The sequence below is a fragment of the Lactuca saligna genome, chromosome 6 (assembly GCF_052625555.1).
Source record: "Lactuca saligna cultivar CGN05327 chromosome 6, ASM5262555v1, whole genome shotgun sequence".
Classification (NCBI taxonomy): Eukaryota; Viridiplantae; Streptophyta; class Magnoliopsida; order Asterales; family Asteraceae; genus Lactuca; species Lactuca saligna.
In genome coordinates this window covers 159640949-159665314 of record NC_136422.1, presented here as the reverse complement: position 1 = coordinate 159665314, position 24366 = coordinate 159640949, and the positions used below count along the sequence as shown (strand labels likewise).

General features: G+C 35.7%; 1 protein-coding gene across 2 annotated transcripts; it reads right to left on the bottom strand.

Moving 5' to 3' along the window:
• Window positions 1-127: 127 nt before the first annotated feature.
• Window positions 128-20009, bottom strand: LOC144999881 (sterol 3-beta-glucosyltransferase UGT80B1-like). 2 transcript variants are annotated; one of them, XM_078959041.1, is made up of 14 exons: window positions 19855-20009; window positions 4029-4189; window positions 3632-3874; window positions 3379-3490; window positions 2493-2663; window positions 2325-2388; window positions 2135-2192; window positions 1883-2057; window positions 1639-1769; window positions 1419-1521; window positions 1257-1333; window positions 1120-1167; window positions 825-974; window positions 128-642 (listed from the first exon to the last, which is right to left on the bottom strand). In XM_078959041.1, the coding sequence occupies exons 2-14, from the start codon at window positions 4104-4106 to the stop codon at window positions 415-417; spliced, it is 1638 nt and encodes a 545-aa protein (XP_078815167.1). In that variant the 5' UTR covers window positions 4107-4189; window positions 19855-20009; the 3' UTR covers window positions 128-414. The 2 variants fall into 2 exon arrangements, with proteins under 2 accessions (XP_078815167.1, XP_078815166.1); XM_078959040.1 differs by lacking the exon at window positions 19855-20009 and adding an exon at window positions 4353-5399.
• Between the last annotated feature and the right edge of the window lie 4357 nt (window positions 20010-24366).

Below are 24366 nucleotides of genomic sequence, written 5' to 3'. Positions count from 1 at the left end.
TCATCTATAAAATATTTTAAGATATCCTACCAAATAATAAGCTTGATATAAGAATATAATCTTGTAAAATATATCGTATTTAACAAATTAGTAAAAAACGTATTTGAGAAAACTCGTTTACTAAAAGTAAAGAAAAACAAAACTGAATAAAATAAACCATTTCTACACAAATGTACAACTGTCCATGCACCATGTACAACTGTCCATGCACCATGTACAACTGACACACCCCTAGAAAAACATAACAAAACAAATTTCGTTGCAAACCATCACCATATGAAGATAAACCCTTATTCGTTGGTGCTCAAAAACCATGAACAAATTGAATGAAATACCAAATTAATAAAAATACCCAAAACCCAAACAAATCAATTAAGTTGTAAAAAATAGGGGATTTGAAATCGTCTTCTATTTTCAAGATGAACCACAGCCACAATGTAATCCGATCTGAGTAAAGAACCATTGTATAAGAGTCGGATGATCATCATGATCATACCCATCATCATCATCACGTTGCTTTGAAGATGGCGGTGGTGACAGCGGCATATCTGGCGGCAGGTGGCGGTGGAATGCATTGACTGCATTAGCAACACCATCTTCATTCTCTATTAGCTTTGCCAAATCCATTACTCGAGTTTTCACCTATTGAAATCCAACCACAATAAAGAAAACACGTTATTTTATAAAAACATACTTTAATCAAATAACATATATTGCAATTTAATTGCATATGAACATGTTTCAAATCGTTTGAAAATAAAAGTTGATTTATGACTATAAAAATAAAAAATAAAAAAAAAAAAAAAACTAATAATTTTACTTGCCTCGGGTTGTAGCATGAAATTTATCGCATCTGAAAGTGCTTCAACTGTGAGTTGAGATATTGGAATTGGAGTGGGCCCCAGTCCTCTATTATATATTCTATCCCCCCAAAAATATTGATCTCCAAAGAAAGGAACAATAGTTGTAGGACACTGCATTTTCATATTACAAACATATTAAGAAAAAAAACTTGTAATTTTCACCATTTTATTAATTTAGTAGTTTATTAATTTAGCTACTGAACTTTTTTTTTTTTTAATTTTTTCTTAAAAAAATGTTACAAGATTTAAAGATTACCCCGGCTCGCAATCCTGTTGCAGTCGTTCCAGCACCACCATGATGAACCTAAAAAATCAAAAAATTTCAATTTATCAGTATCAATATCAGTATCAGTAATAGTATCAGTATTAAAAGTCTGTTAACATATAACTCACCACAGCTGCACATTGAGGGAACAACCAATCATGAGGACAATCCACTAGAAGAAAAACATCATCCGGGATTTCGGGAACTGAAATTCCAATTTTACTCAACAATCAAAAAAAAAAAAATAATAATAATAATTTAATTTAATTTTTCATTGAGAAGAAACTTACAAGTCCCAAGATCTCCCCAACCTCGGTCAATAATCCCCCTTTGACCTGTCCTTCTTAAAGCTTCCAAAATGATATTTGTAGTCTTCGTTGAATCTTCAAGAGGCTTAAAAATAAACAAAATAATTTATACAACATTACAACCAACAATTCAATACCAAAAAATTAATCAATTTTGACCACAAAAGTCAAAATTGAACTTATTTAAATTTAGTCGACATACCATGCTTCCAAATCCAATATATATCGGACTCGATCCTTTTCCAATCCATTGGATAAACTCTTCGGGTGGTTGATACTTGGAAGCGAGATTCAAGAAGCAATAACCAACAACATCAACCAGTGGACCCCAATCTGAATACAAGTAATCGGGACCCACAAAATTACATCTTCAATTCTTCACATATCATATAAACAATACCCTAAAATACAATACGTAATTATAAATAATGTATAATTATATATACCTTTAGGTTTAGATACAACATGAGGGCTCCACATATACCCAGTTGGGAAATGAGAAATTGAGCCTCGATACATGCTAAAGTAAGCAATTGGAGCAAGATTTAACTTTCTTCTAAAGTCGTTTATATATCCTCTTATTCCCCACCAAATTAGAAGATCTACAACTATATATGAAAGCTAGATACCAAAAAAAATAATTAGATAGTTATAAATTTATTATTATTTTGGAGAAACGAAAAAAAAAAAAAACGTACCCAATTACCAGCACTCTGTGGGACCCGTGCTAAGGGGGAAGGAAACTCAGATGTCGGCCTGCCTATACAAAGGAGATGTAAGAACTAAGAATTTTTTTTCTTTTTTATTAAAAAAATAATATATATAATTATATTGTTATTATTATCCATCAAAAATGTTGTTTTTGATACAAATTTAATCAAAACTTACGTCCATGGCATTGTAAAGAACATGTGAAGAGGAACACCAAGAGCTTCAGCAACATGTGCATGTCCTGTCAAAAGTATATTTTCACCATTTTATTGATTTAGATACCGAAATATTATTATAATAATCAGAAAAAAGAATAATAATATGAAAATATGAATATGGACTGACCATAGGCAGGAGGATTTGCAATGATTGCTTGAGCTCGAAAAGGTTGACCCGTTTTTAAATCTGGTTGTGTGCATGCAGGAAGAAGAGATTCGATAATTGCTTTTAGCTGTTTTCTTTGTATGATTATTTCACCAGGTGCTGATGGAATAAGACCTTTATTCCTTGCCATATCTGAAGTTTTTAATAAATACAACACTGTCTTAAATTAGTGACACCAAAAAATATCTTGCTTTGTGAATTGTGATTACATTGAAAGCAAAGTCCAAATATATTTTATATATACGGAGGACATTTACGTGATTGCACAGATGAACAATTGAGTGCGGGTCTATGTCCCACCTTTTTCGGTGGGACAAAAAAATTGTAGTTTTCATCCCACTGATATCGGTACTAGTACAATGCCATGTCAGAATAAAGTACAACTTGTTCTGACATGACATATCACGTCAGAACAATGACATGACAGAACAAATGACAACTTGTTCTGTCATGTCATGTATGTTTTGTTTTGACATGACAGTAAACAAGACAACTGGTTGAGTCATATCATGTATGTTTTGTTCTGACATGACAGAACACAGTACAATGACATGACAGAACAAGTTGTCATGTGTTTTGTCATGTCATGTATGTTCTGACATGCAGAACACAGTACAATGACATGACATTACAACTTGTTCTGTCATACCAAAAAACTTGTTATGTCTTGTCATGTCATGTCAGAACAAGACATTACTGACATGTCATGTACAATGACATGACAAGACATGACAGACATGCCATATCATGGCATGACAGAACACATAGTACAATGGCATAACATGTCATGTCATGATCTCATGTATATAAATGGGGCCCAATTTGTATAATGAAAAAGACCTCTTACATCCAGCCAAAATACGAGGATCACCGCCCAAAGGATAAAAGTCAACACCAGCTGACTCTACAAAAGACCGGAAGTTTGCATGTGTTGCCAGCCTAACATGATGACCAAACTCCTGCAAATAAATATATATATTATAAAACCTTTTATTATCATAAATAACAAAAAAAATATATGTTATTTGGCAATGAAAAATAGAAAATGACATTTTCCAAAAAGAATAAATTGTTCTCTTTTCCAAAAAAAAAAGACATGCCTGAAGTCGTTTTGACATAGCAAGAAAAGGTTGAACATCTCCTCTTGTTCCAACTACAAGAACTGCAATGTTTAATTTAGGAATCGACTTATTGGAATCAGTGACAATGAATTCCATGTCTGGATGAAACCCTTCAATTGTTTGATACTCAAATAACTCTGAAGCTACTGGTGCACTCTTGGATAGATCCACCTCCACTGTTCCATCACTTTGAATTTTCACAAGTTCCACAATAAGCTTTTGCTGAAAAACAAATCATGAAAAATAACCCAAATATAAATTATACAAAACATTTACAAAAAGATAATCGATTTTGTTCTTGAGTATAACGGTTTAACATCAAGTTTCTTTTAACTTTATTGCTTGTATCTGCTTTCTGTGTGAATTCATTGCTTACCTTTTCACGTTCAGACAATCGATCTAATTTAAGTTCATGTCTTGGAATCCATGATTGTGTCCACCATTTTTCGGTCATAGACCTTGAATATGCAGCCTCTTTGTTTTCAGGGAATAGATTTCTACGAATTGTTGAAGGTGTTGTTGTGCTATGATCCAAGGCTTCAAAAAAGATTAAAGATTATGTAAGTGAAATAGTACTCTATAATGCAACTAAAATGGTTTGAAATGTTGTGGGATTGATTCAAAACAAAGATTATGTAAGTTAAAATATAAACAAGTAGCAAAAATGTATGAATTGTAATGCTAGATTTTGGGAACAAACCCTTTCTAGGATGTGGTGGAGCACTATGACTCAATTCCTTGGATTTAAAGATCTCTTTAGGGGATGAAACATCTGTATGTCTCATTGGCGAATTACTTGCACTTGTACTAAGGTTTTCAATCTCATTAGAAGTGCTAGCAACATAAGATTCTTCATCTCTAACTTGGAAATTTTCTGTAGTTAAATTCTCTCCAATCACATCAGTATCCATTTCATTTGATAGACGTCAAGAACACAGATGATTTCTGACCTAATGGATAATGCTCCGATACAACGAAACTAGGAATTTGGAATTCCCAATTCCGAAATTGATGCGACGAGCTTAATTAAGGAAACCCCAGCAAAACCCTTGAAGGAATTGGAATCTCAGTAGACCTAATACTCGAAAAGGATGAAAAGTCAACAAAAACCCACCAAAACCCTTGAAGAAAACGTTTCCTTCGAATCTGAGTTGTAGCAGATTCGCAAAGCTGGAGCCTTCTCGAATCAGATTCAGAAATTATTAAACAAAACGCAACCCAGCGGATTTAACGGGATGAACAACGCAAGAAAAACAAGCTAACTCGATTCAAGAATCCCAGAAATTGAATTTCTTTCCTTCTTTTTGAAGATTTTCAATTGCGTGTATCAGCAGAACGGCTCTTGTTTGCGAAAAGATTCAGACGCAAATTTTCTGACGACAAACACACAAAACAGAGGACTCGGAGAGACTCATACACGAAAACTATATCGATTAAAGATTGACCACTACTCCGTCTTAAGGGGAGACTAATTAATATAATTAAAAAAAACAAAATAAAATTAACAATAAAATAAGATCAAGAAAAGGACTTGAAGAGGTTCCACAAAGCTTGAGCTTCAATGAATGGTGGGTATGGCGATACATATGAGGATTGCTATAATTCTGCTTCCTGCGTTTGTCGAGGAACATGTGACTAGAAATTTACTTGTTGGGTTTTTTTATAAATTTGACCAATAGAAATTATTGTTCTCTGTTGTGTTTGTGATGAACTGGACTTCTTGCTTCTTGGGCATTTTCATTTTCTTTTCTGGTCCACATAATACTATGTTTGGTCTTTTGAACGATGATGGTAGCAGGGGCAAAAAGGTAATATCGTGTAGGGTAAATTAGGAAAACTATGATTTATAGAAAATTATGGATCTTGATTTTATAAAAGTTTTGTTAAATAAGTCTATAGATAACTTTTACAATATTATTGTTCTTAATTGTGCACTGTTTATTACGTTTGCATTATTTCATTAAATAGAGCTTTAGTTGATAAAGAGGTACAAGGCTATCATCAATACCCTATACCACATTAACGAGTGATTAATGAAAAGGTAAGCCAAAGTTAAAAAAGTGAGTAGAAAAATGTGATGGAGCTCTTACACCAAGTGGCATCAAAATATAAAATATATGATGCTGATGCCATAAAGATGTTCAATACATATACCTATAGGAAATAAACCAAAAATCCTTTTGACATAACGGTATCAGGAATAAATAGATATGTGTTCATCAACCAAATGTTAATGGTTCAAGTTTCATTGTTGACAGAAGATATAGATTTAGAAGTTAATGGATGTTTGTGTAAGTTGTTAAAAAAAGTTTCAAGTGGAGTATGGATTGATCCATGTGTTGTTGATATTAATGAAAATGTTAGAGTTTGTATGAGATTGAAATTGATATGTATCCCATGTAAACAAGACACGGCAACGGTAAAGAACACGATACACATGTTGGAGTATGTATATATGTTGATATGCATGACGTGTTGATGTTATTATCACCATCAATTTAGCTTATTGGGTCACACAATTAGGGTGAGTAGTGAACGAATAGGTTGATTACCACGACCAATATAAAGCCTTATAAATTTTATAAAAAAAGCAAGGCTCAAGGATGACATGTGTCGTAAATAGGAACTAACGAAACATAGATAGTCAAGGATATGAGCGGTCCGTGTTCCAAGGCTATTATAGTGCGGTTCGAGCAAGGTCTAGCCTAAACTTGTAACTCGAGGATTGTCATCAAACACGAAAAGAAGATACATGTCATTGAAAATACTTTTCCCGATGCACCTCTTGAAATGCTCCTACCACTTCTCAAAATGTTTGGACTAGGAAGCTCAACGAGCATAATGAAGTCACATGCCTAATGCTTGCCCTTATGACTGACTGTAGACTTTCATAAGGATATGAAAAACTATGCAATACTTGAGATTCTTAACGAGCTAAAAAACATGTTTCTACAACAAGCTAAGCATGAATTTTATGAGATCGTTAAATCGTTCCCCACATGCAAGATTGAGGGAAGTCGATATGTTAACACCTGTGTTTTCAAAATGAAGAGGTACATTGACCTAAGTGATGAGCTATGATCTTCTATAGGAACAAAATTAGTATTTATGCTAATTTTGGATACTTTTCCTAAGTATAATCAATTCACAGTCGACTATAATTGAATGGATGTGAGAAATCTATCTCGTAGTAGTATGTGATGCTTAAAACTACCAATAGGAACATCCTTAAGACTTCCTCGGTACTAATCATCAGGGAAGGAATAACGAAAAAGATATCACATGGAAAGAAGAGAAGCAAAGGCAAAAGAGTTTCCTAAGAGGTTTCCACTCAATCGAAGAAGAATATACACTTTACGAAAGATGTTGATTACTACCAAAAAGTAAAAAGGAATTGAAAGATAAATTATCGGCCTATCTAACTGAGGTGAACAAATGAAAGGTTGGTGAGGCAAATCCTGTTAGGTATAACAATATGATAAGATTTTCACTTTTCAAAAGTTATGGTTATAAGATATTAACATATATTGTTATGTGTAGGAGCATAGAAGTGTTGAAGGAAGCTTATGATTACTTGGAGTTACTCGTTGTGATCAATTTTATCTCATTTAACTTAGAATTAGTGTTTTCTAGCTGCCAATTGTGTTTTAAGACATCAATTGGTTGGAAAACCATTACTTTATTGTGCACACTTTTCATATGGATTATATATTGGTTGGTAATCCATTTTCATTAAATGTCCCTTTTGCTCGAATGTCTTTTTTGTGATAATCCTTGTGACGTATATACATGGCAAGGTTTCATAACCACTTCATTGATTTGTGACATAATCACCATTAATACATAAACATGTAACAAGTTTTTATAATTGGAAAGAACTTGACATCATCAAACTCATATTTGTTTTGATTTACATGCTATATGAAAGGTCATGCATTCTCCATATTGTTAGAAGAAACACCAATGGTTCTTTTGGAATTGATACATAATTATACATGTAGTATTCTTAATGGAATTATGTCTAAATACTATAAAATTGATTAGTCTTAATCTTTGAGATTTGTCCTACATGGGGCGCTGCCAACCGGTCCCTCCCTCTTATTTTGTTTGTCAAAGGAGGATTTGTGTTCGTTTGTTAGTCAGTTTAGCAACTATTGTTCTTGTTCTATTTGGATCATAAATAAGATTACATGTTCTTGACAATTGCTCGCAAATAAAAGACAACTGCATATTTGAGATAGTAATTTTAACATCCTAAGGTTACCAATTATTTATTTAAGTTTGTTCTAATTGTATCCATATCTATTGAGAATATAGAATTTTAAACTATCAAATTGTTTCATGCATGACTACATAATTGTTTTGGTATCATTAATCCTAAAAAGCCATACATTAGGGACCATAGAAAATAGACCATATTATAAACAAGATAATACATGAAATATTTCTTTGAATAATGGTTTTAGTTATCAGTGCAAAAAAAACCTAAGAAACTATTTATATGCCTAAACTACCGAATATAAGGATTTTTATTCATAATGATATACGAAATGTTGGAATTATATATATATATATATATATATATATATATATATACATACATACATATATATATATATATATATACATACATACATATATATATATATATATATATATATATATATATATATATATATATATATATATATATATATATATAAAGGAATTGCAAGTTGGTAATTTCATTTGTATCCCACATTGGTGGGAGGAAGAAATCTTTGAGGGTTTATAAGCTTATTCCCTTGATATGCCATCAAAGGCTTTAGTGGATCAAAGGAATGGGCCAAGCACACGCACGTGCCTAGCCTAGCCCACACACTAGCCAACGCCGTGAGTGCGCGGTTTAGGTGCACTTCGCACAATGCATAATGGTTGACTGTCGTTGAATTTGTGGAGGACAAGTCGGGATATTCCTGAAGGATCAGGAAACGGCTTGCTTGGAGAGCAAGTTATCACCCTGGGGTTTCTAGGGGTCAGCTTATGAGGGCCTGTTTCATGCTTTCTAGGGTTTCGACATCTATAAATACTGATCCCTAGGTGCCGTATTCGACACTCATGAAGATTCGAAGCTCTCTCCCTCTCTCTACGATTTTCTTCCAGTTTCTGAGTATTCACTTGTGTTTATCGATTTCCAGTGTTGTTAGATAATCGATAGATCTGCATTAAATCCTAGGATTTTACTCTATGGCTTACAGGCAACAGAAGCGAAGTAAAAACCTTTAAGGACAGGAGTCCGATCCGTGCGGTTATTCTACGTTCAAGATCAATCATCAACAGGTCGGTATTACATTATTGTTTTGTTTTTTAATTTCGTCCAATAACAGGAAACTCTCCTTCTACCTTTCTTATAATCAGATCTAATCAAGAAAGATTAATCTGGTTTCTGGACAAAACCTGATAATTATATTAATAATAATTGGATCTATTAATCGCAACTAGCGGTATATAATTCTCAATATTATTTATCAGTTTCCTTGCTTGTCTATTAGTTTGATTTACAACAATATTAAAGGTTTTTATTATGTGTTTATATTTCAACAGACTAATGGACACTTAATTCCCAACTGTTAGTCTCCACTACATCGAACTAAGAATTTCCAAGCTTGACCAATTTGATGGTCAAAACTACACCTGCTGGGCTAACAAGGTCAAGTTCATGCTTCATGTGTTGAAGCTCCCCTAAGTTTTGGACCCAAAAATGGCCCTAAATCCTGCTAATCCAATTCTCGAGGCGGGGAAAAATATGGATCCAACGATCATCTCTAATCTGGAAAAGCAAAGGGCTCTCCATAGAGAGTTTGAGAAATTATGTGTGGGTCACATCAAGAGCTCACTGTTTGATCGGATCTAAGATCTTTACGCGCTGGTCAAAGATCCAAGAGAGCTATGGACTGCTTTGGAACTCAAGTAAAAGGCGCATGAAGAAGGTACCAACAAGTACCTAGTGTCAAAGTACTTAGAGTTTCAAATGGCTGATGATAAACCTATCATGGAGCAAGTGCATGAACTCCAGGTCATGGTCAACAAGTTGAATGTGCTCTCCATTTCGATACCAGAACTCTTTCAAGTTGATGCGATCATCACAAGACTAACACCCTCATGGAAAGACTTCTCTAAGAAAATGATTCCCAAATTGAAGGACTACTCCTTGGATGATCTGATGAAACACCTTCGCATTGAGGAGGAAACTCGCATCAAGAACAAGCGTGGTAAAGTCAAGTCGAGTGTGCACCATGTATCAACTTGGGGTCCTGGTCATAAGACCAAGTATGGGGGACAAAACAAAAGGAACTTGGGACCCAAGAAACAAAGCTTAAAGAAACCATGTCATTAGAATCCCAGCTCAAAGTCGATGAGGACCATACCTTGCCACGTCTGCGGAGAGATTGGGCACTATGCGAGAGAATGCAAGGATCGCAAATTGGGATCGGTAGCACATGCAGTCGAGCAGGTCACTGACATGGTGGTAAGTCTGAACATTGGATAGATATACATTATCTCTTTACTTACCTGAGCAATTTCTGCTCGATGATGATTCATAGACGGTGGAGCCACTATGCATGTTTGAGGGCAACTAGAGAGCTTCTGTCATTATCATCCAATGCCACCAGGAATGCTAGTTGTTTGTGTTGATGGTCACAACGTTGAAGTTCAAGGGAGAGGTGATGTTCATCAGAAATTCATGCATGGTGAATAGGTTACCCTTCGAGATGTTCTTCATGTTCTTACTATTTGTAAAGGGTTGGTTTTTTCCGACAAGTTTGATAAGGGTGGGTTCAATATGGTGCTTGAGAATAGCAAAATTGAGATCACTAAGGGAAAAATATATGTTGAGAAGGCGAACAGTTATTCTGGGATGTATCTTTTGTGCCTTAGTGATGTGGGTAGTTTGAGTGGGCCAAGTGTTGAGACTAATCGTGCTAGTGCAACTGGTGGGAGTGTGTCTTGTGTTGCTGGTAATAATGTAATTGGTGGATTGGTTGCTAATGTGAATGTCTGAATGAAGTGAAATTTTTTGGTTATTTTGTTTCTTCAACTTCTTTTTAGAATAAACGTTTAGCACACACTAATGTTAAAAATATTGAAAAAAATGAAAACTAAAGGAATGTTAAAATCTAACTCAAAAGATTTTGAAAAATGTGAAACATGTGTGAAATCAAAGTTTATAAAGAAACCATTTCCATCACTTAAGAGAAATATATAACGCCCGTAGTTAATTTAGAGACGATAAGAATTAAAAATGACTTTTTTATGGAAGATTATTTAGAAGGAGTAATCTTAACTAAGCTGTAGTATATGTCACAAGGTTTTCGGGCATATAAAGAACGCTGAAATCCGAGTTATAACAAAGAAGTTATGACCTGTCGAAGTTTCACGATAGAACCGGCACGACACAGCACGACGTAAATAGTGAAATTATGTTAGAGCGATATTTGGCCTTAGCGATCTAAATCAAAGTCGTAGAATACGTTAAACCGAGAGCGTGCATAAAAAGAACATCTAAATCTGACTTTGTATGAGGAAGTTATGATTTTTCGAAGTTTCAGCCCGAAACTCGAGATTGAGGTCGAGTGATATTTAGCCGAAACTTTCTAAATGAGAATTGAATATCTCATCAATAGTAGTCCAATGATAAAAAGACAAACGAAAACGGAATTCAGATGAAGGAGTTATGAATTTCGAATGGAGTTTTCTTATCCCGACCTACTAAAAATAATATATTAATAATATATTAAAATTAAAATTAGCCGACGAAGTCTAAATGAAAGTTGTAGATCTTGTTTTTACCTATGCGTGGATATAAATAATGTCGAAAACGGAGTTCGTATGCGAACATTATGAATTTTTTAAGTCTGGGGAGCGAAACCCCAAAACTGTCAGAACTCACGAGGTGAACATATGCAGCTCACGAGGTGAGCATTAGTGACTCACGAGGTGAACAGATGATGGAAGTCTTCCAGGGCAAGTGGCCATGACGAACGCATGACGTATCGAGCTCACGAGGTGAATATTAGAAACTCACGAGGTGAGCCAGTTTACGAGGTGAATATTAGAAACTCATGAGGTGAACCCAGAAAATTTACCCTATAAATAGAAATCGAGGGTCAACCGGTTTTGGTTGCTCTTTCTCATCTCTCCTACTCCCGATACTCTCTCTAAGCCCTATTTTAACCCTCCGAAGCCCCGGTATCATCCCGAAGCCCGAAGATCCCTAGAAGAAAAGAGTTTCTGAGCCGAAGCTCTGCCTGCAAGAAGCCCAGTGTGTGAAGATCTTCCAGATCTACCGAAGAATACTGCTTCTACAAGCCTTAGTGCTGTCCGATCATCTTCTGATCAAGTGAGTGTATAGTCACTTTCATTTTACACATAGATACGAAGTATTTTATAAAATACATGCTATGTGTATATATATTGTTGTTTATATGTGTGAGTGTGTAGTTATTTTTCTTCTACCGCATAGATATGAAGTATTTGCTATGAAATACTTGCTATGTGTTTATACGTTGTTTGTTTACTTGAGATGGTTGTCGAATGAATATTTTATACAGATTTTTAAATGATTTAAACTATATATGTATTTTATATCTACAAATATGTTGGGTAGAACACGGGTAGTCGAAATAGTTGGTGTGTGATGAAGGATGAGTTTGAGGATGAGACAAAAGGTGAACCTTGGTAGTTATAGATTTAGTACCGTATAGATGAACGCTGGTAGCTATGGATTTAGTACTGTTAGATAGACAATGATAGCTATGGACGTAGTACCTACACTGGTAGTTATGGATTTAGTACCCGATGAATGAACCCTGTCAGCTATTGTCTTAGTGCCAAATAAAGAATCTTGGCAGCTATTGTCTTAGTGCCAAATAAAGAACCTGGAAGCTATTGTCTTAGTGCCAAATAAAGAATCCTGGCAGCTATAGTCTTAGTGCCAGATAAAGAACCCTGGCAGCTACTGTCTTAGTGCCTAATAAAGAATCCTGACAGCTACTGTCTTAGTGCCAAATAAAGAACCCTGGTAGCTATTGTCTTAGTGCCAAATAAAGAACCCTGGCAGCTACTGTCTTAGTGCCAAATAAAGAACCCTGGCAGCTACTGTCTTAGTGCCAAATAAAGAACCCTGGTAGCTATTGTCTTAGTGCCAAATAAAGAATCCTAGCAGCTATTGTCTTAGTGCCAAATAAAGAATCCGGGCAACTATTGTCTTAGTGCCAAATGAAGAACCCTGGCAGCTATTGTCTTAGTGCCAAATAAAGAACCATGATAGCTACTGTCTTAGTGCCAAATAAAGAACCCTGGCAGCTATTGTCTTAGTGCCAAATAAAGAATCCTGGCATCTATTGTCTTAGTGCCTAATAAAGAATTCGGGCAGCTATTGTCTTAGTACCTAATACGGAGTGAACGAATAGATGATTCTTAAGGTAGACCCTTAAGAGTAAGGAAGATAATGGGGATGGGTAATTGGGTTGATTGTTTGATGATTAAATATAATAATTATATTATTGTGGGTTGAAAACCCTATATGATCACCAGGCTCCCAAGCCTGACCCACTCAGTTTTCTTTGCATTACAGGTAATGGCACAAGAGTATAAGTTGGTGGACTTGACGAGAGATTTTGGATTATAGATTATTACTTACAAATAACAGTTGTAAGGTCTATTTTGTACTATTTGTGCTTTTGGTCTGTATTGGAACATGACATCCCGAGATTTTGTTATTTAATGAAAATACATTTCTTTAAAGAAATGCTTTGATAAATTCTTATCATATTTTGTTTTGGGAACAAATTCCGCAACCGTTTTCTTTAAATGGATACTATGATTTATAAAACAAAGCATAAAAAAATCGGTCTTTTTTCTGGCCGTGAAAATGGGGATGTCACAAAATACATCATTACTTGAGTTGATTCATTATGATATATGTGAATTAAATGGAATACTTACTCGAGGAGGAAAAAGGCTTGTCATCACATTTTGTGACGACTCCAATCGATATCTACATGTTTACTTGTTGAGATCAAAAGATGAAGCTTTTGATGCATTTAAACGGTATAAGGCTGAAGTCAAAAATCAACTTGAAAGACACATCAAAATTCTTCGCTCGGACAGAGTCAAAGAATATTTCAACCAAGAGTTTGACATGTTCTATGAAGAGAATGGAATGAAACATGGGAAAACTTCACCATATACTCCCCCAATAGATAGGTTTGGCTGAAAGAAAGAACCAAACCCTTTGTGAGATGGTCAATTGTATGTTGAACCAATTAGGCCAACCTAACAATCTGTGAGGGGAAGCACTATTGACTGTTTTCTATGTTCATAATAGGATCACTAGTCATGTGATTCCTACAAGCCTTTATGATTTATTGAAAGGTAGAAAGCCTAACCCAGACTATTTGAAAGTGTGGGGGTGTATTGCTTATTATCAGACTCCCGTCCTAAGTGAACCAAATTGGGAGCATGAGCTAATAAAAATATATTTATTGGATATCCTCACAATAACAAGGCTTACCGATTATTAGATATTCAATCAGGTGTTGTTGTGGAATCCAAAGATGTAGAATTATTTGAGGACAAGTTTTCTAGGGATGAAGAAAACTCTAGTCATACAACACCCACAAATACTTCTCGAGAAATACTCCCACCTCCTGCTATTATGGAGGAACCAAGGAGAAGTACTAGGGCTAGAATAGAAAAAAAATTTGGAGATCATTTATATTCTTATTTGGTCGAAGGAACACAAAAAAGTGACAAGAGAGGTCATCTTCGCCATTAACTTGGATGATGATCCTAAGACCTTTACTGAAGCCATGACGTCTAGAGATTATCCTTTGTGGAAGGAAGACATCAATGATGAAATGGACTCAATTATGGGTAATGGAACTTGGGAGTTAGCTGATCTAACCAAGGGGAGGAGATCCATAGGATCAAAATGGGTATTCAAGAGAAAATATCACCTAGATGGATCCATATCCGCCTATAAAGCAAGATTAGTTGTTAAGGGCTATAAGCAGCGAAAAGGGATCAATTATTTTGATACCTATACCCTAGTTGCTAGGATTAGTTCTATTAGAATTCTCATAGAAATATCAGATTCGAAAGGATTGTACATTCGTCAAAAGGATGTGAAGATAGCCTTTCTGAATGGTTATCTTAAGGATGAGATTTACTTGGAGAAACCTGAAGGTTTTTTGATATGCAAACAAGAAAAAAAAGTACGTAGACTTGTTAAATCCTTGTACAAGTTAAAGAAAGCTCCCAAACAATGGCATGAGAGATTTGACACCACTGTAACTGCTTTCAGATTCCAACATAATAGTGCCGACAGATGTATTTATTCTAAATGCTCTTTGAAATACACAATTGTTATATGTCTTTATGTTGATGATATGTTGATAATTGGAACTTACCTAGAAGGTATTCTCGAGACGAAGAAATACCTATCCTCGTATTTTAAGATAAAAGATCTTGGAGAAGTTGATACAATTCTTGGTATCAAGGTGAAAAGGACATGCGATCAGATTTCTCTGAGCTAATCTCATTATATAGAGAAAATTTTGACAAAGTATAAACACTTGAACATTAAGGAGTTCAAGACTACCTTTGATTCAAGTGTGAAACTAAATGTGAATTTTGGTCGAGTAATGGCTCAACTGGAATATGCAAATGCAGTTGGAAGCATGATGTATGCTACACATTACACTCGACCTGACATCGCATTCGCTGTAAAAAAAACTTAGTCAGTATACTGTCAATCCAAGGACAGAGCACTGGAAGGCAGTGGGTAGAGTACTGGGATGCCTGAAAAGGACAAGTACTTTTCAGTTGACATATTCTTCATCTAACGGAATACTTGAAGGTTATTCTGATGCTCACTGGAATAGATCAAACCAGTGATTCAAAATCAACAAGTAGTTTGATTTATACTCTAGCTGGTGGTGCTATTTCTTGGGAGAGCAAGAAATAGACATGCATAGCTCATTTAACGATGGAAGCGGAGCTAATTTCCTTAGCAGTAGCGAGCAAATATGTAGAGTGGATTCGAGATCTACTTATGGATATCCGTATGTGGGATATTCCAATGCCTTCAATACCCATATACTATGACAATGAAGCCACACTGTCTAAAGTAAGAAGTTGAGACATGTAGGTCTGAGACACAATTTTGTGAGACAACTAAATGAAAATGGTACCATCAAGGTTGTATATGTCAAGACAAGTAGGAACTTGGCAGATCCGTTTACCAAACCTCTGACAAGAGATTTGGTTACATCTACCATGAGAGTCATGGGTTTAAAACTACAATAGAATCGCTTAGTGATGGAAACCTAACTTGACATTAGTGCTCCTAATTTTCAAGTTTAAAGGGTAACAAAGAAGTCACTAATGATAGAAGGTAATATCATTAATGATAGATCCATGTGAGGTAGGATAGTACATCGTTGCCGAGAACGAGGCTGAGTTACGACTCATAACAAAGTTTGGAGACATCTAAGCAAAGAATATGTTGTAAAACTTTTCCTATATGATCTAGAGGTGACGTCGCCTCAAGTGAACATTAATGGTTTATCTTCTAAATGGTCATGAAAAGGGTTTATAGCACATGGCCATTTTAGCGCTTAGGAGGAACACAAAGACGACTTGTGATGTGTGGGGGTAAACCAGAGAGGTCATTAAGGTTCATGGTTTAAACCTATAAGGATACCATCGAATTCGTCTCTTATTTTTTTTCTCATTAAACTAGGGTTTAATCTTCGTGCCACTTAAGTTACATCATCTGTCTAAGTGAAAGGAAACTTTCCAACTTGGTGGGGGATTGTTGGGAATCATATATATATATATATATATATGTATATATATATATATATATACATATATATATATATATATATATATATATAAAGGAATTGCAAGTTAGTAATTTCCTTTGTATCCCACATTGGTGGGAGGAAGAAATCTTTGTGGGTTTATAATCATATTCCCTTGATAGTCCATCAAAGGCTTTAGTGGATTAAAGGAATGTGTCAAGCCCACACGTGCGCCTAGCTTAACCTAGCACTAGCTGATGTCGCGAGTGCGCGATTTAGGCACACTTTGTACTTTGCACAATGCATTGGTCGCTGGGTACTGATGAGCTTTTATTTTTGACGAGTTCCGATCAAGCCGATTTCACCGATCCGGTCAATGGTTGACCACCGTTGACTTCGTGGAGGACAAGTAAGGATATTCTATAAGGATCAGGAAACGACTTGCTTGGAGAGCAAGTCGTCGCCGTAGGGTTTCTAGGGGCCGGCCTATGAGGGACCGTTTCATGCCTTCTAGGGTTTCGACACCTATAAATGCTGATCCCTAGGAGCCGTATTCGAGACTCACGAAAATTCGAAGCTCTCTCTATCTCTCTACGATTTTCTTCCAGTTTCTGTGTATTCACTTTGTGTCTATCGATTTTCAGTGTTGTTGGATAATCGATAGATCTACATTAAATCCTAGTGTTTTACTCTGTTGCTTACAACCAATAGAAGCGAAGTAAAAACCTTTAAGGACAGGAGTCCGATTCGTGCAGTTATTCCACGTTCAAGATTAACCGTCAACATGTCGGTTTTACATTTTTTTTTTTTGAATTTCATCCAATAAGGCAATAACAATACACTCTCCTTCTACCTTTCTTATAATCATATATAATAAAAAAGGATTAATCTGGTTTTTAGATGAAACTTAGTAATCATATTAATAATAATTAAATCTATTAATTGCAACTAATCAACATATAATTTTCAATATTATTTGTCGATTTTCTTGCTTGACTATTATTTTGATTTACAACAAGAAAACTATTACATATAAAAATATGAGATACAAGGAAATTATACTAATATATTCTAATAGACATTATTATGGATGTAATGCGAGTCAACTACCGTTTACTTATGGATGTAATGCAAAAATCCACTCTGTTTGGTGTTAGTGTAGAGTGGGATCGAGTAAACAGGTAGTAAATACTTATGGATGTAATGCAGGTCAACTACTGTTTACTTATCTGGGCATTCCACTAGGGGTAAATATGAACATAATAGATAGTTGGGATGTGGTACTAAATAAATTCCAATCAAGGCTTTTGGGTTGGAAAGCTAGATGCTTATCGTTGGGAGATCTACTCTAGTAAAATCGGCACTTGGAGGCCTTAGTGTTTATTATATGTCGATATTTAAAGCGCCTGAAGGTGTTGTAAAAAACTTGAAGCATTGATAAGTCATTTTTTATGGGATGGTGAAGGTGAAACTCATAAAGTAGCTTGGGTAAAATGGGAACAAGTTTTATCAAGTCATGAAAAAGTTGGCATTGGTTTAGGCAGTCTTAAGGCATTTAATAATGTAATATTACAAAAATGGCATTAGAGATTTATTGTTGATGGAAATACTAAATGGGCTGGAATGTTGAAACCAATTCATGGAGAAGATCGAGGGTTCATTATGGCCAATAGTGTATGAAGAAATCCAAACATTTGGGTAAACATTGTAGCTGTAATCCACAAAATGGATGCTACTAATGTTATTCCAATGGCAACACTCCATAAAAGATGACTTGGTAGATGGAATCTGATAAAGTTTTGGAGTGATGTTTGGTTGGGAGAATAACAGTTTTGGCTTATATTTCACAAATTATGCCGGCTAGAAATTGATCAAGAATGCTTCATTTCAGATAGATGACAAGATGGTAATTGGGTATGGCATTGGAGAAGACAAATAAGATATGGCTCTAAAGAGACACAATTTAGTCAGATGATGGTAGAGCTACAAGGGGTATCGTTTCTGACTCACCTAATCGATTTTGGTGGTCGTTGGATCCGGTTATAGACTTTTCGATCAAGTCTTCAAGAGAGCCTATTGACGACAAGTATGTGTTGGGTGGAGATCAAATTACTAGATGGTGTAATACTCTTCCTAGAAAAGTAAACATTTTTCTTTGGAGGTTATTAATTGACGGACTTCCTACGAAATTTAATTTATCAAAAAAAAAAAAAAAAAAAAGGTAGATTCCAAGCTGTGGGTTGACCGGTGAAACATTAAACCATCTTTTTTATCACATTTTGCATGGCGGAGTCTTTGTGGTCTCTTGTTGCTTGGTGGTGTGGGTTAGTTTTCCCGTCCTCATCCTCGATTAAAGAATGTCTTTCTTGGGTAGATGACCAAGTAATCTCTCAAAAGAAAAGGTTTTGTTTGTTGTCGTATCTACGTGTTGGATAATTTGGAGATTCCGAAATTTTGTGGTGTTTGATGGGACTCAAATTAGGAGAAGTACTTTGTTTGATGGTATTGTTTTAGAGTCTTTTTCTGGTTAAGTTCCTGAGCTTCCAAATCCGATGTTTTTTGGAATGCTTGGCTTTTGAGTCCTTTGTACCTGTTTATTTTCTTCTAGCGACTTGCTAGAATTGTGAATATATGAGTGTCAAAATAAAAAAATCTAATAGTCATTCTTCCCTATATGTGCAATAGTATCCGAACGTCCAACTTAAGGATGTAACTATGAACTATCAATATTCAAGTTCTAATTGCATCAGAACTTGAATTCAAGCACGTCTATCTAGTTTATGATTTCATTAAAAACAATGAGAGAACTAGGGAAGGAAACTCAGTATTTTGTCAACAACAAAAGTGGCACTAATGCAACCTTTATATAGCCCTTCATAAAACACAATTAAATTTGGTACAAGGCCTATCTTTTAAAGATTAATATATTTTTCAAATGTATCTAAGCCCATTAGTCAAGTAGTTGGCCAATTTTGATAAACAAGGTAAACGAAGATCTATAAATCAATTTGTTTCTATTGTTCATAGTACAAAGCTCTAATGAGCAACTAATACAGCTTACATATGTCTTGGTATATTTGATATGTATGTTCATTTAGAAATCAAATATTTGACCAAAACCTTGGCATGTATAGATGACCAGAAAAACAGTAATACGTTCACAGTGTTCAAAAAAGAAATATAGAATCTCTTTACAACCTGACAACTCCGCATCGCATGCACGTATCAGTAAAACCATGCATATAAACAAACCAAGTAAATATATAATTAAATTAATTAATATATAGAATGATTCTGTAAAACTGTAAAAGTTTAACATATATCCAATCTTCACAAATATATAAAACTCACCTCTGTGGAGACGATGATCATTCCCTTCTCTCGACTTCTAAAGATATCCCTCGATTTTATTTATTTATTTTCACTACAAAACACATCTCGTTGCAGTAATTGCAAACTTGGTTTTGGTAGCAAAAATTCAGACACTCCTAATAATTAGTTATGTTTAGTTTATGGCATGAATGAATTAGAATTTGTAGCGAGTTGGAACAAGGCACGTTTCAATTGCTTGTAATTTGTTAGACACATAGTTGATTTAATCGTGACTCACGTTAAAGTTTTTATTAATATATGAATAAAAGCTGTTTAATTTATTTTTTTCCCTTGTGACTTTAAATATAATATGCCGTACAAATCGTCTCCATTTTGTGTTTCAAATTTGAATATTACGTGTTTCGGCCCATATCTAACACAACATGTGTTTCAGCCTCAAAATTTGTTTTTATATCAATATAGAAAATAAATTTCTAATACATCATATTCCCAAAAATATGCAATATCTCTAATGATCATAGTGTGGAATTGTTCGCTGGTTGTTATTTAACCTATTATATAAAATACTAAGGATATACCCATACGTTGTGTAAAACTAAAATAATATGAAAAACAAATTGTAAATTAATCTGATCATCACAATGCACATTACCTAATAATAATTATATTTTCATCACAAAACTCGAACATAAATTATAATCATATCTTCAACACCTTAATATAACCAACATCAACAACATATTTAGTATTATCTATGATTATTACAGTGAAAATAAAAAACATTGATAATAATATAAATGTCGCATGTAAATATCATATTATTATGGATCTTATATTTTAAGATAAATAAATCATAAATGTTGGCGAGAGCAAATACGGGAAGTAGATAAGACCAGAACAATAGCATTATTTGTTGTATAAGTTATCATTTTTAGATCCTTAATTATAGGTTGTATAGCAGGCTAGATTGGTAATCCCTTTCCTATATAAATCTTGTAGCCATTATACAATTAGATATAAAAAAAAAACCATCGGAAGATTTCCTTCCTAACACACTTGTATTCAAGTTCACATGGTATCAGAGCATACCTAATTCCTCCGAAGAATTTCACCCACCGAATCAACGTAATCAAACATGACTAGAGACAAAGCAGGCTCCTCAAATCCCTCGCAAGTCATCGTCCACGGTGTTCAAGATTCGCCCTTCCCAACTGGAGGGGTCATTCTCGATGACTCGAATTTTTCCCTATGGTCTCAATTAATGGAGATGAGAATAGCGGCACGAAACAAATCAGGACATCTCACCGGAAAGATAACGAAACCCAAAGAGGGTGAAAAGGAAATCGAGGCGTGGCTGATTGACAACAACAAAGTCAAAAGCTGGCTAATCAATAGCATGAACCCCTCGCTGATCCGTCGATTCATTTGTCTTCAAACAACGGCTGAAATCTGGGAAGCTGTTGGCAAGACATTCTATGACGGCTCCAATGAAACACAATTGTTCGAATTAAACCAAAGATCTTTCAATACTCGCCAAAACAGTCGGGCCTTGTCAACATACTACAACGAACTCGTGAGTATCTTTCAAGAAATTGACACTCGTTTAACCACGTAGGAGGCATCGGTAGCAGAAACTCTCGTAGTAAACAAAACCATGTCTCGTCTCCGAGTACATATCTTCCTGGCAGGCCTTGATGCTGAATTCAATCAGGCCCGAAGCGAGGTTCTCAGGATCGATCCACCACTAGGTCTCGAGTCATGCTACGCGTATATCCGGAAGGATAAAAATCAAAGACAGACCATGGAGGAACCAAAACAAGAATCAGATAGTATGGTTCATCTTGCCACCCAAAATCGGCCAAAAAAAGGAAGAAACTCAAACAACAAAAACTCCTTCTCCTGCACATATTGTGGAGAAGATGGACACACAAAGATCCGATGCTATGAGATCATCGGGTACCCGGAGTGCTGGGACTTCAACAAGAAACCACGGAAAAAGGTTAGTCAAGCTGTTGTAGCTACAACAGCTCCAACTGAAGACACTAGCCCTCCAATGGCAGCTCACACATCCTCTAATACTGGTATGTCTTCAAACAACACTTGGATAATCGATATAGGGGCAACCGATCACATGATCAATGACTCATCCATGTTGTTAACCACACACACACCAAAACAGCCAAACATCAATACTGCGAATGGAGGAACTGCTCCGGTAACAGGGGCAGGAAAAATAAAACTGTCAAATTCTATGGATCTTGACACAGTTCTTGTAGTCCCATCTCTGTCTTCTAACCTATTATCAGTTAGTCAAATTACCGAATCTTTGAATTGTTATGTAATCTTTTGGCCAAATGAATGTGTGTTTTAGTATATAGTGACCCATCGGATTCTTGGCTATGGTACTAGGAGGGGTGATTGTACTATCTTAAAGAAAGTCATCACAATCAAGCTTTTAATACTGGAGTTCAACAAACAAATAAGTCCGTAGCATGGTTGTGGCATCAAAGACTCGAGCATTTATCATTTTCTTACCTTAGGAAGTTAAAACCAAATTTATTTTTGAATGTAACGGATAGTGATTTTAAGTGTGGGGTGTGTGAGTTAGCAAAAAGCACTAAAATCTCTTATAGTCCAAGTAATAATAAAACTAGTTTCCCATTTGGTGTGATTCACTCTGATGTGTGGGGTCCTGCAAAAATCCCCACGAAAAATGGTGCCAAATACTTTGCAACTTTTATTGATGAGTGTACAAGAATGATCTGGGTATCACTACTGAAAAGCAAAGATGAAGTGTACCAAGCTTTTCAGGAGCTTCACCAACTCATCAAGACTATATATCGGAAAAAGATTCATACTCTGCAATTAGACAATGGTGGCGAATACATAAACCATAGAATGCAAAAATTCTGCAAGGAGAACTCCATCAGGCACCAAACTTCATGTGCCAGGTCACCACAACAGAACGGCCTGGCAGAAAGAAAAAACAAACAAATACTCGAGATAGTAAGGGCCTCCTTATTTTACATGCATGTTCCAAGAGAGTACTGGGGGAGGCTATCCGATCAGCAGCATACCTGATAAATAGAACCCCATCCAGTGTCATCGAATTCAAGACTCCACTGCAAAAAATGAATGAACTCCTCGAGCAAACTGATACAAAAGGTCTGGAACCTAGAGTATTTGGATGCAATGCGTATGTACACCAAGACATAGGAAAGCTTGAACCTCGTGGAATCAGGTGTATGTTTATCGGGTACACAGATCAGAAAAGGGGTATAGGTGTTACGACCCCACAGGTGACAAAGTGTATGTCACTCGCAATGTTGCATTCCATGAATCCGAACCATACTTTGGCGATGACCCTTTGCCTCAGGGGAGACACACGATGAAGAAAACTTACATCACCAAAGCAAATTCAGCAATATTGGAGAGGAATTCTCCTACAAAGAACCCAAAAACACAACCACAGAAGACGAGACGGTGGAAGACGAAGGATCTTTCCAAATGGAAGACGAAGGACTGTTCAAATCGGATGATGAGTATTCTACACAAGATCAAAATATGGCTGGAAACGAAGGAGACACAATTGAAAACGAAATGACTAGAAGTGAAAAAGAAGTGGTATTGCAAGATAGTATAATCGCTTTCCCAGCAACACCGATACAACACGAAACACAGGAAGTCACTAATGATGTAATTAATGATCTAGAGACTATTTTACATCTCTTTTGCAGGAAACTAGAGATAGAACTGGATCGTGGCTACCCTTGAGAACCAACAGGGGAGTACCGAAGAAGCAATACATACCAGACCTTAAGGCGAAATCAAAGTACCCAATAAGCAAATTTTCTTCACAATACCGCTTAGCACAGTCCCACATACTACTGGTAAAGGAGTTTTCCACCGTTGTGATTCCAAGTAACATCCAAGAAGCAATGAAAGACGAAGTCTAGAAGAAATCCATGAACGTCGAGATGGAAGCCTTGCAAAAGAACCAGACATGGGATCTAGTGAAGCTTCCGGCCGACAAGAAGATAGTGGGATGCAGATGGATTTACACTATTAAACTCGATGAGAAGGGAAACATAGATTGGTATAAAGCGAGACTCGTAGATAAAAGATACACGCAGAATTATGGGATAGACTATGGAGACACCTTTGCTCCAGTAGCAAAAATGAACACAATTCGAGTCCTAGTCTCCATTGCAGCAAATGAAAATTAGCCACTCAGACAATATGATGTAAAAAATGCCTTCCTGAACGGAGTCTTAGAAGAAGAAGTGTTTATGGATCCCCCACCAGGGATAAACTGCAGCGAGAAAGTGTGTAAGCTAAAAAAGGCATTGTATGGGTTGAAGCAATCCCCACGTGCGTGGTTTGGAAGATTCTTGAACTTTATGAAAAGAATATGTTACAAACAGAGCGACGCTGATCACACCCTGTTTGTGAAGAACAATGGAAAGATAACAACATTGATTGTGTACGTGGACGATATGGTAGTAACTGGAAATGACCCGGGCGAGATGA

What these genes read in the sequence shown, in the direction of transcription:
- LOC144999881 (XM_078959040.1), bottom strand. Translation starts at nt 4,563, where the DNA reads ATGGATACTGATGTGATTGGAGAGAATTTAACTACAGAAAATTTCCAA. An exon ending in TGCAAATCCTCCTGCCTATG is followed by an intron (nt 2,389 to 2,492) that starts GTCAGTCCATAT and finishes TACTTTTGACAG; the next exon opens with GACATGCACATGTTGCTGAA. An exon ending in ATATTGGATTTGGAAGCATG is followed by an intron (nt 1,522 to 1,638) that starts GTATGTCGACTA and finishes TTTATTTTTAAG; the next exon opens with CCTCTTGAAGATTCAACGAA.